The sequence below is a fragment of the Aythya ferina genome, assembly GCF_964211825.1.
Source record: "Aythya ferina genome assembly, chromosome: 2".
Taxonomy (NCBI): Eukaryota; Metazoa; Chordata; class Aves; order Anseriformes; family Anatidae; genus Aythya; species Aythya ferina.
In genome coordinates, this window is record NC_140297.1 from 138,542,631 (window position 1) to 138,558,517 (window position 15,887).

Here is a 15,887-nt window from a genome sequence, read left to right on the forward strand (position 1 = left end):
CACTAGTTATATTTCATTTTGTTTACCGATTCACAGTAAGCTTTAAAATATTTTCAGGGAAAAAAAATAATTGAACAGATTTATTCTCTGTTTTTAGTAATTGCACAACTTTGTGTGTCACTTTTATTTTGGTGACTTGCTTTTATTTATATGTGTTAAAACCAAGAGATAATTAGTTAAAAAACATTTGATATTCTCTCCTATTTTACAGGAGGATGTAAAGTTGAAGAATGTAACACAATTCCTACATAGGGTGAATTTCAATATAAGTAGAATCAACTCTTATGAGAAGAAATTTTAACAGGCACACAGCTCCGTCCTTACAGGCTAAATGCTGGCAGTCTGCTATTCTATGACTTGTTTCTTGAATTGTTATTCACCAAAGCAATGATTTCTCTTTTTTTTTTTCTTAATGTTTTGAAACAGGAACAAGCGAGCTCACGTCCCACTAACAGAATGCATATTTGAGCTTCCGAATTTGACAGTTCAAGCAACTAGAGCCCAAACCCTTCTGCTCCAAACTATTTATCAGAGCTGGTGTCATCCTGTTGGAAGTGTCAGTTCTGTGGTGGTAAACGAAGCTTTACTGAATGAGGTTTTCCAGTATTCAGGTAAATTTGTGATGTTTTTGGTTATGTTAGATTAATACTCTTACTGTGCTACAGTGCAGTGCTAGTGAATGTGCATACAACTATATACTTTAAATCCAGGTTTTTACGTAGAGTAGTTAACAGACAAAATGTTTTTTGTGTGTATATGGGTATTTATAGCTTATGCTTAGAAACCAGGATGTAAGCTAAGCCACCAAGCTTCGCTCCTTGGCACCAAATTCTGGATGCATTTAATTTTCCCATACAGGATAATTTTTCCATACTTCGCTCATCTGAAACATCCACCCGTGCTACCTTATATGGTGTCATGTTGTAACTTAAGATCATTCAGAGGTAAAGCTGTTGGATGAAATAAATACCGGATTATTAAGGGCTTTATTAATCAGTGGCATACAGAGGTTGATTTTTTTTTAAAGGGCTGCATATGTTTCTCATCTAGTTTCATAAATAAATGTTTCTGTTGTGAAACTGCTGAAGATAGCAGGTCTCAGATGTGATAACGTAAATAATGAAGCTGGGTACCTGTCATGCTTTAGCAAAACATCTAGGAATTTTAGGAAGAAATTAAGGATTTATTTAGCCAGAATATTGATAAAATGCTGAGGTTGTTACCAACATGCATGATCTGAATGCTTTACTCTTCTGAATCTTGATGTTGATTGGCTACCTCATAAATAAGTTAAGACTACTTCAATTGACTACATCCAATATTTTTATGGCTATGGTCACTGTAGTATGGATGAGTACTTGTTCACTGTATTGAATGCTGGCACATTCTTCTTCCCTCTTCTCGCTTGAGAATGAATGAACAAATGTGTTTGTTTTGCCTAAAGTTAGGAAACAAATCAAATTTGCTTTTCTTGTTTTCTGTGTTCAGTATACAAAGCTATTTCATTAGTGTAGATTATTAATTTAAATATTGTTTATGGGATTTAATCCAAGATTATTTAATAGTACTATCAGTAAAGGATTTATGAAATGAACCAGGAAAATGCTAATAAAGGGTTTCATATTTTGAAGCTGGGCAGGGCTCTTACATCTAGATATTATTGTCGTATTATGCCACTCTGGAGGGCAAAAAAGGGGTGTAAACCAGTGAAAGGAGTAAAAGTGTGCCAAGCTTTCTAGAGATTCTAGAGAAATCCTTCTGATTTTGTCTCTGACCTTCCAGGAGAGTGGCTCAATTAGAAGCTGCAGGTAGGCATTAAGTAGCATTGAATTCCTTGTTTGTTCAGGGCTGAACAGAATGGAGACTCTCAGAATTGGGAGGAAATTCCCAGATAAGAATTTTAAAGTTTATAGCTTCTTAACAAAAGATGTTTGATTTTTAGATAGGTCGTTTTGCTGTCTGTTGGGACAGTTTGTTTCTTAAAATGATATTCTGCCTTTTGGAATTGTTTCTGATACTGTCAAGACTTGAAATAAGCTTTTAAAATAAGGTTATACATTTGATATTGAAATGTGTCCCAGCATTGTCCTTTTCTTTATTATTTTTTTTTTTTTTTTAAAGAAAAGTAACTCCAAAACTGAAAACTATGAAGAAAATCTTAATTTTTAATTATGAGGTTGAAAAGAAGACTAAAGTCAAAAAGACTGTAATGCTAATGTATACGTTCTGTTTTGTTTCATGGAGGCAAACAGCATATGGACTGGTGTCCTCTAGTTCATTATGGGGTTTCCCAAACCCACAAGAAGTTGGGTGTTGCATCGTCTAGCCTAGTCACTTATTTTGGCCAGTATCTGGCCACTAGTCAGATGTGTATTGAGGATCACAGACACGTGACAAATATACTTGATTGTTCTGATATTTGCTTATGGAAATCATACCATCAACTGATCAGATTTATTGTTGGAACCTTTCACTGCTAAACACTCATAGTAACAGATTTTGACCAGCTTACTGGGGGGACCGCTCTTCAAGTGCATAAGGTCATCCCCAAGAAGATCATGTATTTTTAATTTATATTTCTTCGCAGGCTAGGATAATTCAGACCCGGTATTGTGACTAAACATGTAACAAAAATAGCTGAGATCTTTTGGCATCTCTATCATTACCTGCTTTTGTGAATGTGCTAGAAGAATGACTCAGAAATAGTAAATCATGACTTGAGGCAGAATGGTAGGTGAGACTACCATTAGAAATCTTTCTCAGTCCTGCTTTTCTGTTTCAGTTGTTCTTTTTTTTTTTTCTTCTTGAGTTAAATCTGTTTTTCTAATGCAAGATAACTGCAATATTTTCAGTTGTGGAACTCTTGGAGTAACTGTTAATAAGTCCTAGTAAGAAGTGTTTATTTTTTTCTACTTTCCCCGAAGTCTTATTATTATTCCTTGTTTCTTTGTGGTCACCTAAGGATGAGTTGGTGAGGTTTTATTTTCAAGTACCACTACTTCTGAAGGTAGTAGGTTTAAAATCTGCTCCAGAGAAATGTGAAAATACAAATGTGAAATTTGATTGCTTAGATGTTCCTACAGTTTGCACAGTTCTGCTGTTTCCTTACCTAATGTTTCATTCCTTCAGTTCAATGGACAGTAATACAGCCACACTAACAAATGTGTTTGCAGAACAGAAATCTGGAGCACGAATTCTAAGTACTTAAAATAAAGCAAATGGACAGTATATTATACATGTACTTGTTTTGATCTTGCTTATGGCTTAGTGGTTGACCTGATAAATTGTATACTGATGTATTTCTTGTTCTCACTAAGTAAAGAATTCAAGTTGTGAATCCAAGACTATGAAATGACTGATGACTACCTTTTTGCCCTTACTCTTGGCTTGTTCATTCTGAAAGCTCCAGGTCCAACCAGTATTGCCATCATATCATAGAATGGTTTGGGTTGGAAGGGACCTTAAAGATCATCTGATTGCTGTCCTTTTTTTAGTTTAAAGCCATTTCCCCTTGTCCTATCACTACACTCACTGCCAGAGTCCTTCCCCAGCTTTCCTGTAGGTCCCCTTTAGGTACTGGAAGGCTGTAGTGAGATCTCTCCAGGCTGAGCAACCCCAGCTCCCTCAGCCTGTCTTCACAGGAGAGGGGCTCCAGCCCTCTGAGCATCTTTTTGGCCCTCCTCTGGACTCATTCTAGTAGGTCCATGTCCTTGTGCTGGGGGCCTGTCGTGGTTTAACCCAGCCGGCAGCTAAACACCACGCAGCCGTTCGCTCACCCTCCCCCTCCCTCTCTGGGACAGGGGAGAGAAACGGAAAGTGAAGCCTGTGAGTTGAGATAGAGACAGTTTAATAAGACAGGAAAATAATAGTAGCAAAAATAATAATAACAATAATAATAATAATAATACAATGGTGATAATAAGAAAGTAATAATAATATGTACAAACAAGTGATGCACAATGCAATTGCTCACCACCCGCTGACTGATGCCCAGCCTAACCCCGAGCAGTCCGGCCCCCTCCCCCGGCTAGCCACCCCTATATATTGTTTAGCATGACGTCAGATGGTATGGAATACCCCTTTGGCTAGTTTGGGTCACCTGTCCTGGGTCTGTCCCCTCCCAGCTCTTACTGCACCCCCAGCCTGCCTGTTGGCAGGACAGAGCAAAAGGCTGAGATGTCCTTGGCTTGGTGTAAGCACTGCTCTGCAACAATTAAAACATCGGGGTGTTATCAGCACTTTTCTAATCCCAAGCCAAAACACAGCATTCCACCAGCTACTAGGAAGAAAATTCTGTTCTAACTGAAACCAGGACAGGGCCTCAGAGCTGAGGTTCAAAAAGGGAGCTCTGCACTGTGTATTCCCGGAAACATAGGAGAACTTATACCTAGTGTCTGGGATTCAGTCCTAGGTAGCTTCAGAGATATTTTCTGCTCCAAAACTTCCTTCAAACTAGTTTAGGCCAAAGGTGATGTAGTGGTTCAGAACAAACTCCCAAGGTGTTTCTTGTATAAACTCTTATTATGAGTAGGTTCAAGAAATACCAGGAGGAGAAAATGTCTCAAAGATTAACGCTCTTATCTCCCCCACCTTTCAATCTCACTCTGTTCTCCAAAGCCTTTTGTCTACCAGGAGAAAGACATTTTCCTGAAGTATTTTGCAGTTGTTGGTTAGTAGACTTGCTGCCTCCATCAGATAGTCTGAGGTTTTTTTTGATTAACTCATCCAAAGGAAAGGTGGCTGAAAGAATAAGTTTTGAAATCTCAAAAGCAAATCGTGTGTGTTTTGGTTTCTTACAGAATTTAAGAATGAGGTGACTGTGATACTAAAAATTTGTGTTGACCAGACGTTAGTAATGTATGTTATGTTAAAACTACCAATAAAAAGATACATGCTGTACTGTCACTGCCTGGCTGAGCTCAGAATGTGTGGAGAACAGCTAAATACGAGTATTTCAAGAAGGGTATGTGGTTTTTATGTTAAAGATTACTGTAATGCTCCTCTTTGTTTAAATGTTGTGCCTTACTTACCTTGAAAATAATTCAGCAAAAAACAGATTTTTGATTACAAATGGTTTGAAATCTATAGGTATTGGTAACTATTCAGTGGATTTTAGTCGTCAGCCCACACATAGCTCTTCAGAGATTTATTTTTTGTTTTCCCAAGTTATTTTTATAACACTTGATGTATATAAACACAATAGTGTATTGGCATTTTAGTTCTTATGCTTGCACATGCTTGAGAAACATCCCTATTTTGCATTTCAATTCCTATACATGCGGAAAGAAACATGAATCAGATACACATTGTGCTTTCTACGTTTTTATGAGTAGATGTATTGATGATGCTAATAACACTTTTACAATTTTTTTTCCAAAAACTATTGTACTGAATTTTTTTGAAAAATACTGTTACAATATATTTTAGAAGTTGAGCATGAATAATCCTATGGAGTAATTTTATTGTGTATTTTCTCATTATTTGTTAGTAGGTACCTGAAGCACTCAGTTTCTAAGCATTTCAGCCTGCCAAGAAAACATATACACAGTCACACATGGCTTTAGTTTACTCTGGAAAACTGGAACTTGCTACCACTTTTTCCTTGTCCTGTTCAGGTAGTTCATTATTTTGTTGACAGTTCGGTTCCATTAATCTGGTATTTTTAGGAAAATTGCTTGCAGACCTTACATTTCTCTATTGAAGGTGATCAAATAGGCATTTGAATCCCTCATGTAAATGATGTCTTAAAGTTAAAATAAAATCTACTTTCCAGAAAGTAACTGTAAAACTATTTTATGCAAGATTTCATGTGGGATACCTTAATGGTTGAATAATAAATTTTACCTCATAAAAATGAAATTCAATAATACAGTAGCTTTCTCAGCGCAGTAGCATCTGGTTGAATCTCATGAGAGCCAATATTTTCCAACTCATTAGGATCATGTCGTTCTGTATGTCGTCAACATTGACTTAGCCAAGCTACCTTTACTTACATAACCGCCAAACTATTAAATAGGTCTCTTGTGGAGTGAAGTCAAATATTCCTCTTATTTTGCTTTTGCCTTGGAAGAAGAGAAGAAAATGTACATACTGTAACATTTAAACATCTGGTCTAAAACCACATCAGGGTAACACTGAGGAAAGTAACAGGATTCAGTATTCTTCCCAGGTGTACATATAAAAAAGGGTTGTGGAGCTGCTGCATAGTTCTTTTAACCACTTAGGAAAAAGACTGAAATAAGTGACTTGCTTTTCTAATATCCCTGGTTTTAAAACTACTTTTTTCCTCTTACCCCTCTCCCATGCCACCAAACCCCAAAACACAAAACCCAGCAAAAGCCTAGAATTTCTACGGTTAGTGGTAATGTAAGTTGTTAAGCTCTAATTGCTTCCTTGCAACATATTGGCATTTAATCTGTGTTTGTTCCACACAATGTGGCCAGTTTTGGCATTCATTTTGAGGACTATGACTTAACCTTTCTGGTTAAAATCAAAGTGTAAGGGTGCATTCTCTTCAGTAATTCCTTGGGAGTGACAGGACACAGCTGTACAAAATGTGCATCGTATAAACAGTTTACTGTCTTGCACGGTGATTGTACCCACGTGTCCTTATCCTTCACTCAGGCATCTACCTGCAGCGTGTAAATAGCAGTAGTTTCATACGTTGTACATTTCTGTGAACGTGTGGTAGATTATCAGCTCTAATTTCAGATCAGTATAGGGTGTGGATAACCATCCTAAGCGCAATTCTTTATCTTTAATAGTTGAATGCGACGTAGTTTTCTGTAATCTTTTCTTTCATCTTATTATAGACATTTTCAGTGATATTCCTAAGTCTGAAGTGATTTAACTGAGCATGGAGTAGGTGGGCGTTTTACCACTTCCATGTCTAATCAGTGGTGTTTAGCTTGTTAAGTATCTTCTTAATAAATTCCCTCCTTGAAGCAATGATCCTATTGGATCATTCAGTGGCCTGAACTAAGGAGCTAACATACAAAGTAAACATGTTAAACCTGTAATTATAATTACCTTTTCATCTTTTCTGCTGTGATTTATGTATACAAGTAAGCTTTGAAATGGAAAAATCATGGTATTCTGATGAAAGGATGGTCATACATGTATGCTTAGTCGAGGCATTCATAAAAGCTTAACTCAAATCTGTAATGTCATATTGAGGAATCAGATGTATGTAAAAATCCATTAGAGACTTTTAAAATGTCTATTTTGGTGAAAGTGAACATATACATAGCGTCAATAGCACAGCCGAGGAAAAAAAAGCCAATGGATTGTGAAAGGAATACATACATACATGAAATCTATGCATATACATAAGGTTCTTTGGTTGAATTATCTTTCAAAATCACAGGAGAACTCTGTTCAGCATGTACGTTTGTTGAAATTAACAGCAAACTCTTGTTGGGTATGTTGGTGGGCTACCAAAAACAAGACACCTAAGCCTAGAGCTATAAATAGTGCCCTTCCTCTGGAGTCTGTAGTTTATTTGCACAAATAGCAATTGAAGCAGTAACAGAGGGCACCTGTTTTGTTTGCTCAGCTGTTAGCTTTATGTTATTTCATGTCCTGTTAAGAAAGGTGTGTTTGGACAGCAGGGAGGTAGGCTGCCTTTTTGCCTTGTTCTAGCTGCCATGGACTATGTCAGGTGAAAAACTACACGGAGGTGGTTTCTCTTCTAAGAGCAATTGAGCATGCTGAGACTAAGATATGGGAATACAATGCATTACAAGGAGGATGGGAAGAACATAACAGCTCTTGAATCTGCTGCATAATAGCAAGCGGAAAATTCCTGAGAAGAGCTCGAAGCAGACACGCAAAAGCTTCAGAGTTGACAGGAGGAAAGATTGTTTTCTAGCGGGAGAGAAGTTCCAGAGAAGTTGGTGTCAAGGTTAGTGTCAGCCAGGAAGCCACCAGTGACTGCTACTGTAAGTATGAAGCACAAATGAGAATGCCATGGTGGTATTTTTTGCTGCTTGTGTTTTAAGAAGGTGCATATACGGAGAGGTTCTGTAACAGAAGTATTGCCCCTACTCATGCTGCAAGTTGTAATGATGAGCACTGCTTCTCTGAAGAGCAAAAGGAAACTTTGTCCCTGGCAAAAAAAAAAAAAAAAAAAAAAAGAAAAAAAGATCATCAGAAAATTCTGATTAGAAGGGACCTTGGGAAGTTTTTTTTTTTTCTAAGTGGACTGATGAAGAAATTACAGTCACGTATTTTTTAATAACACAGTGATAGCATATTGGCTAATTTTTAGTTGAATCTTCAGATCTGGCCATATTAGTAGCAGTGCCAGTTACTTCAGTGAATGATCAGTGATTATTAGTAACCAGAAAATAAAAAACCATTCCATCCTGCAGGTGAAGAAATGTTGGTAAAGGGTCACGTGGCATGGAGAGACCCATTTTTCTACAGAACTAGTAATTTGTAAAAAATATGTAATTATTTTCTTCAGTTGATAGCAAACATGTCCGTGGGACTATTGGAAAGTAACTTGGAGCAGCAATGACTAAAATCTCCCATTTTATCTGTCAAATGTATTATTGTTGCTTTTCACCTTTTTAATATTAAAGGAAAACCATAACTGATGATCTAAACTACTGCTAAAATGCAGTGGTGGTGCTCCTAGTATCTTACTCATATAGAAAAAATAAATGGTCTTTTTTTGTCTCTATTTCTATTTATTACTGTCATTTTTACAATTATAGTGGTGCTAAATGGGAGTTCTTTGTAGAAGTGGTACAAAATCCTAGTGTAATCTGAGAATGGAACATACACCATTTTGTTTATGTCTTGGTAGCAACCCTTTTTTTTTTCTTTCTGGAGGAAGGCAAAGTTGTTCAAGTAAGCAAACCAAAAAAAATAGAGGTGTTTACAGCTTTAGTGGATCTTCACGTGCATATATCTGAAGTGCTGTCATCCCTTTCTATTGATTCCTGTTCTCGTTCTCACACCAATTAGATATAACCTGAGCTTCAGTGCTATCAATACACACAAACTCAAGTCACGTTGCCATCTGGGTTAGTAAGTCTGTTAGTGTACAGTATCGAATACTTCCATCTCAAACCATCTCTCTGTGGTAATTTGACAGTTGTGGAAATTTCAGAAATCATTATCTTCCCTTTTCCCCTTTAGATTAAAGAATCCTACGTTGCAGGATTTCAGGTCAGTTTATACAGTGGAATTGTCTGAGAGGGAAATGAAGATGTGTACAGGTGATATAACACAAAGAATTAGTAATTTATGTCTACTAATAGTCTAATCTTTTCTCTTTATGGTTTCATGTTATCTCCTTTCGGCTTAAACACTAAACAAAGCTGTTGTGGGCTGCTAAATCTGCCTGTTACGGGGTTTTGATCATAAGTATAATTTATGGGGCTTCAGTAGTCACTGTTGAAAAAATCTTAAATGTGTGCTGTCACATTCTGTAGTCTTTTCTTAAAACGGTATTGTTGGAAAAAACATTAAAAGAAGAAAAAAGACAAACCAACTAAATTAATAGCAAATCTTTACATTAGATTGTAAAATTGAGCTGTAGTAGCTTCATACTGAGTCTTCTCCCTTCCGCTGGTGCTATACTGTTCAGGTGAATGTTGTGTATGTGCATTAAAGTAACGTTAGGTATTAAATTGCAGCATTCAATTGCAGTTTAGTATAAGAATCTCTTTCTGCATCATTCATCTCTCTCTAATACATCCAGGTACTCCTTTTTTTCCTTCATTATGGTACTAAATTTCATACATGGACATGGTTGAAAATGAGTGGATGTCTTCTGTGCTTTTGTCAGCTGCTGGAGCTGATGGTGTACGCATTAAAAAAGAACACAAAAATACGTGACTAAATGAGGTATCTAAGCCTTTCTCTCTTCTCCAAATCACTGTAAACCCAGGAGAAAATGTTCCCCAAAAGACCGTCACTTGCAGAAGTTAACGTTCTGGCTGAAGATCTTTACTTGGAGAGCAAAAGCCAACATCTTAAGGTTTATGAAGAAAAGTGATGAGAAAAATTGTGGTTTGGTCACTTCTATTAGGCATTTCAGTCCAAGTGAGATGGTTTGTTCAGATTACAATGTTGAGTAGGATAGTCCTTTTGTTTGAATAAGATGTTTTCTTGTTTTTTGTTTTGCTGTTATGGAATTAAATTTAATAGAAACGCTTTGTGATCCTTGTATAGCTTTACAAGAACTTAGAACAGCTTGTAATACCATATATTCCTCCTTGTTATTCATAATGAGAAATTCTGTAACAGGAAAGTATTGTCTAATTGGGGCTCTAATTTTGTTGATGGAAAAATATAAGCAAGGGTGAATGCTTATAATGAGTGGAATTGATCATTATGGAAGGTGAATGAAAATAAAAAAAAAAGTAAGTACAGAACTGAAAATGTTCCTGTGAGGCTTGTAAAAAAAAAGTTTGCTGTAGAAGTAATCTTTTCTTCAGAAAAAATAAAACCAAACAAACTATAATTCAAAATAGATAGGTTTAAGAGTAGGCATCTTTATAAACTGTTGAGTTTATACATATGGTAGAAGCAGGCTTGCTGTTTGCAACGATGTAATACTGAAAGATAAGCAAAAGTTGTTGGTTTGTATAACTTGTATCTTCTTGATCAAATAAAAGTCGCACAGTTGAAATCATGTGACAGATTGCAGGTATTGGACTTAAAACTTGCTGTAACAGTGCCTACAATGTTAATAATTTCTAAAATAGCAATATGCTCTAAAATTACTTTTATTTAATATACTATAGTGAATTAACATTGAAATGACTGTTAATGTTATGTGGCTCCCATGTTTGTGGGGGCATTTTTTCTCTTGTGACAGGCAAAGATATCAGTGGCACCCATCTCACCATAGTAAGATACCATCCTATGATATGCTGCAATACCAATTGCTAGTCTGAAGGCTCAGGTGACCTATTATATTAAATCAGGTTCTTTTAAAAAAGGGCAATGGTCTTAAACTAATAGATTTAGATTAGATGTTACAAAGAAATTCTTCACTGTGAGGGTGGTGAGGCCCTGGCACAGGCTGCCCAGAGAAGCTGTGGATGCCCCATCCCTGGAGGTGCTCAAGGCCAGGCTGGATGGGGCTTTGGGCAACCTGGGCTGGTGGGAGGTGTCCCTGCCCATGGCAGGGGGCTGGGACTGGGTGGGCTTTATGGTCCCTTCCAACCCAAAGCATTCTATGAGAAAAACAGTAACAATAAGGCAGGTAAAGTTAGGGAAACATTAGATTCTCAGAAAATTATCGTAAGCAAGAAAATATTCAATTTTTGGTTTTGTATTGGAAGGCAAATTACTGAAGAATAAAAAAAGGGTGATGTTCTATTACAATATTATTTAACAGCATCAAGTGAATGTCCCTTCTTGTTTGTGAAATGAAAATGTGAAGTGAAGCATCATTGAATATGACACAGCAGATGTAGCTGCTTTGACCACACTTTGAAGTGTTCTGCTATTGTAGGAAAATATTCCTTGCTTTACAGCGTTGTTATGCTTTTCTTCGTTAATAAACATATATATGACAGTGTGCATGATATGATAATTAAAAGCACAGATTCAGAGGAAGTATGAGAGTTCTCTGTATGAGCACAGCTCCTGAGTTTTTGGAGCTTTGTCTTATGTAAAATAAGAGCCCCTACATCTGCTTACCATCCTCCAAAACATACCTTGGAACCAAGGCTGAAGTTGACTTAAAGATGGTAATCAGGGCTGTTTCCAGAAACACCTTTGTTTTAGTTGGAGATCATCTAAATAAGTATGGTCCCCAGCCTGGCTGTAGTTTTTCTGCTGAGATTACATCATAAAGCTGGTATGGATACAGATCAAACAAACGTGTTTTATTTTTTCATATTTTTTTTTCGAACGTCATCTTTTGGCTTTGTTTTGGAGGTAACATGATAAATAAATCCAGATATTACACCTTCTTGTACTTCTTTCTCCTGTCTTTACACCCTTCCTTTGTTGCTGCATCTCATTTTTGATGTTTTCCTTCTTTTACTGTTTTTATGCCTGATCCCAGGAATATTCTACCCTTTTCTTCTTTATTGGACATCTCTGGTCTGATCTTTTTCCTTTCCCCTTTTGGTTACTTCTTGTCTGATTAATAACAGCAAGCTTGTTTATAGTTACATTTGATCTTTAATTGTGTCCTAGCAAATTTAATTTACTACTTACTGTTGAAAAGTTAAATTGAAAAGCACCGTCTTATTTCCAAAAATAATACAAATTGTATTGAAAAGTTCAATCCATTGTAAATATATTTTTATTGACCTAAAGACAATGTTGTATGACAGTCCTATTTTAAACAGGGGTCTTTTAAAATCCCTAGCTCTGTCTGGAAAAGAGGAAGGTGGGATGAAATTGTGCAGAACTGTGTACGGTGATGGAACAGCCAGAATTATCAATCTGTATTAAAAAGGGAAGCAAATTAATTAATAGATTCATCTTCTGCCCTTTATGCTGTCTTCACTTATTTCCAATTCTGGCCCTAGAAAATGGCTTGCGTCAGACTCCTAGAATAGTTCAGTTGGAAGGGACCTTCAGAGATCGATTCCAAGATGATGTCCAACACAAGAAGTAAACAAGTTGGTGCTCTAGCCATAGTGACAATAGGTGTGATGGGAGGAGTCCAGCTCAAAGAGACACCCTGAAAAACAGAGCAGTTACTGGCATCAAGACTAGATCAATACTAGAGCAAGTTGGACTCGTGTTTTTATATGAGAGAGTCAGGTTGAAATTTGAGCCATTTTGGTAGGGGATCTGGTCACTTGGGTATGGGAGGTGGGTGGGAAAAACTCTCTTGCATGTGAGCTTCAAATGTTTTCCCTCTTAAAGATGCTTCTTCCTGAACTAGAAGGTTTTGTAATTATTATTTTTTTTAATTCTCAATTATTGCGAAGCATAGGGAATTCTGTATGAACAAAATACAGAAATTAAGAAGAAATGCAACTCTCAGGTAGCCTCATAGAAATGCTTTAACTCTAGACTGGTGCAAAGGTTTTTTAAATTATTTCAGGATTTTTTTTTGAATTCTTAAATTAAAGACATTGACATGTTTTTGTTAACCAGCTGTTGCAAGATGAAAAGCTGCATTGCTTCATATAAGGAACTGCTTTTAGTTCTTTTTTTCATATGAGTTCTCACATTTGGAAGTACATTTGTAGTCTCCTTCTGCCTGTTTTCTGAGGAAGATGCAAGAATCTCAATATTACAGAAGCTAGTGATATAACCTTGCACCTCTGCAGATGCTTCAAGTTTCCTTCTTATGTTAAATCTCTCACTTCTACCTGACTTGCATATGACATACCACAGCTAGATACAGCAATTTTTTTTATGCCAACTACTTTATTCTTGTGTTAGCATTTTTCATTCTCCTGGATGTAATCTCAGATTTGTGATGTAGTCAAACTACCTTAAACTACATATGCTTAATAGTAAATTGAATTATTGGAGAAAAAAATCCTTTAAAAAAGTAATAATGATTAAACACATGCTTTACTACAGGCTGACAAAGAAGAGTTTCTCTGCTGAGTTAAAGAGCTCTGCCAACTATACTATTTTTGGAAGTAAAGGAATCTTTGAGTTTTCCACTTTCATCCATCTTTTACTGTCTTCTCAAAATTTTTCAGAAAAGTGTCTTCTCTGCTCTCTGTATCAGCTTATTTAATATGAGATCAGTGGGTTGTACTCAGAAGCAATGTGTTGTCTTTTAGTGTCAGTTTAGATGGTAAAAAAACATGCTCCACACTGTTTGATAGTTGTGTCCACTTAGCTTTCTGAATTTGTATTTTCTGATATCGTCACTATTGAAGGAATATAATACATTTTGTTGCTGTGTGTGTATATATATGTATTACATATAGATTGATATGTAATATCAATCATCTCAGAATTTCAGACCCCAATTAAATTGTATGATATGGAATTAAACTCTTTTCTAGGTACCTTTAGATTTGTTACCACCGTTACAAGAACTGGTCATCCATCCATCTGCAACAGGTGTTAAAGAAAGGAGGAATCAAGTTGGAAGAGGCTGTTTCAGTTCTTTGCTTGGTGGTAGGATAGCAGATTTCAAACTTCAAAAGAATGACTGATGTTAGGAATAAAATAGGTGTTTTTCAGGCACTTTTGGACATCACATGAGTCTATTGTGATTTGCTGTCAGTAATGAGTCCATTTTCTCCCAGTAGAGTGGAAATAAGTGGTAGTCCTGCTCACCAGAAAGGAAGAAAATCTCATCTTCTTTCCACTCAAAATCTGAAGTGATAGGAGGTCTTTGTTATACTTTGTTACAAACCAAGGAATCAGGGACCAGTTGTTCCCTTTCATGCTTAAACATGCGTAAATTTTTGGGTGAGTACTTGACAGTGAGTGTTTGCTGTTGTAACTAGTTTTGTCCTATTGTCTTTCCAGTGTGTGTAGTGCATTGTTGGCAGTAAATGGCAAGTTGAGAGCAGGGGGGTATACCACATAAAACACCTGCTCTGTATCTTTTATACTTAATCTTTTTTTCAGATCCTTTCAGGGTCCCACCCGGTTTCTAAAGAACATCATTTCTGTGTGTATTCAACAGCTTTACAGACACTATGAAATTGTATTATAACTAAGGTATAGTTCAGAAAGGGTGAAGTGTACTATTCTGGGTGTAGTCTTAAGAAATTGCATCTAAAAATGTACTGTGTAAGGCCAGCAAACCAGGTTACTTCAGAGACATTACGAATCCATAGGTATTTATGTCTACTCTTTTTAGACTGACTAAGCTTTAAAGTCCAGCTTTGAGGCACTGACGTAACAGCATTTGCAGTCCTGTTGAAAGCTCAGATGATTGCATCTTGCTGTAGCTCTCACAGCTCCTGGTTTCATCAGTTAACTCTGTATTCCATCCATTGGGCTTAGATTAGGTGGCTGTGATCACCAAAGTGCTAAGCACTTGATCTTCTGTCTTTCAAGAGAGCTTTTTATAAAACTTGCTTTGATGTGTATTTCTTGTCAAGGCTACTTTCCCAGTGGGATCACTTTTATGCTGCTATCCATTCATATGTTGCAGTATCCCATATGTTATCAATGAAACACAGCTTGCCAGCAGATTTGTGCTTATCACCGAGACAGTACCTCTACCATAGGCAGCATTAAGAACAGCTACCTCTTTAATTCATAAAATTTGCTTTGTGTAAATTTGCACAATGACTTCAAAAACTCTTAAAGCCTAGCTGAAAAAGGGAAGAGTGCTTCCCATCTCATGCCCTCCCAGTTCTTTTGCCATCTTCATTTTTATGATTTGTCTAAATTTGAGTATAAACTTTCAGAATTTCTAACGATGTCAGTAAAGAGCTGTTCTGACTTCAAAACTCGAGGGGAAAAAAATTAACAGAAAAGAGCAAGTGACCAGTTTTTAGGGTGTTGCAGTAAGCACTAAAAGTCCACAACTGTGGTTGGTTGTGAGATTAAAGAAATATAGTCCTGAGTATTCAATGAAAAACGTATTTTTTCTAATATTCCCTTATCAAACAGTCACATGCTGCATTTTCTGTGGTAGCATTTGATGAGGAAACTGAGCTGCAGAAAAAGAAGCTGGGAGTTCTACAAGTACACCTTGAAGCACATGTACAAATAAACCAGGTGATTTCTAGAGACATAGATTGGTGTGTTCCCCTTCCTATTACATTCAGAAGCTGATCTGAGTTGTGAAGCTTGTCATTTAGGTTTGTATAATGGTGCCCAAGCGTTCCTTGAACCCATCTAACAGTTCAATTGCTGCCAGGGTGAACATGACATTATATTTTAGTGCACCAGGTGGCTTTGTTTTCAGTCTTTCAAAGTAGCATCTGTTATCTGCATCTTAATTCTTTTTTTTTTGTGAGATTTTCTTTAAT

General features: G+C 36.6%; 1 protein-coding gene across 9 annotated transcripts in view; it reads left to right on the top strand.

Annotated features, from left to right (window-relative positions):
• The window catches only part of VPS13B (vacuolar protein sorting 13 homolog B), a 459,486-nt gene that overhangs the window by 95,552 nt on the left and 348,047 nt on the right, over positions 1 to 15,887 (top strand). For all 9 annotated transcript variants that reach the window (XM_084510475.1, XM_084510471.1, XM_084510472.1 and 6 more), the window contains one exon: positions 427 to 611. In XM_084510475.1, the coding sequence (XP_084366601.1) occupies positions 427 to 611 (185 nt within the window). The remainder of the gene's footprint in view (positions 1 to 426; positions 612 to 15,887) is intronic.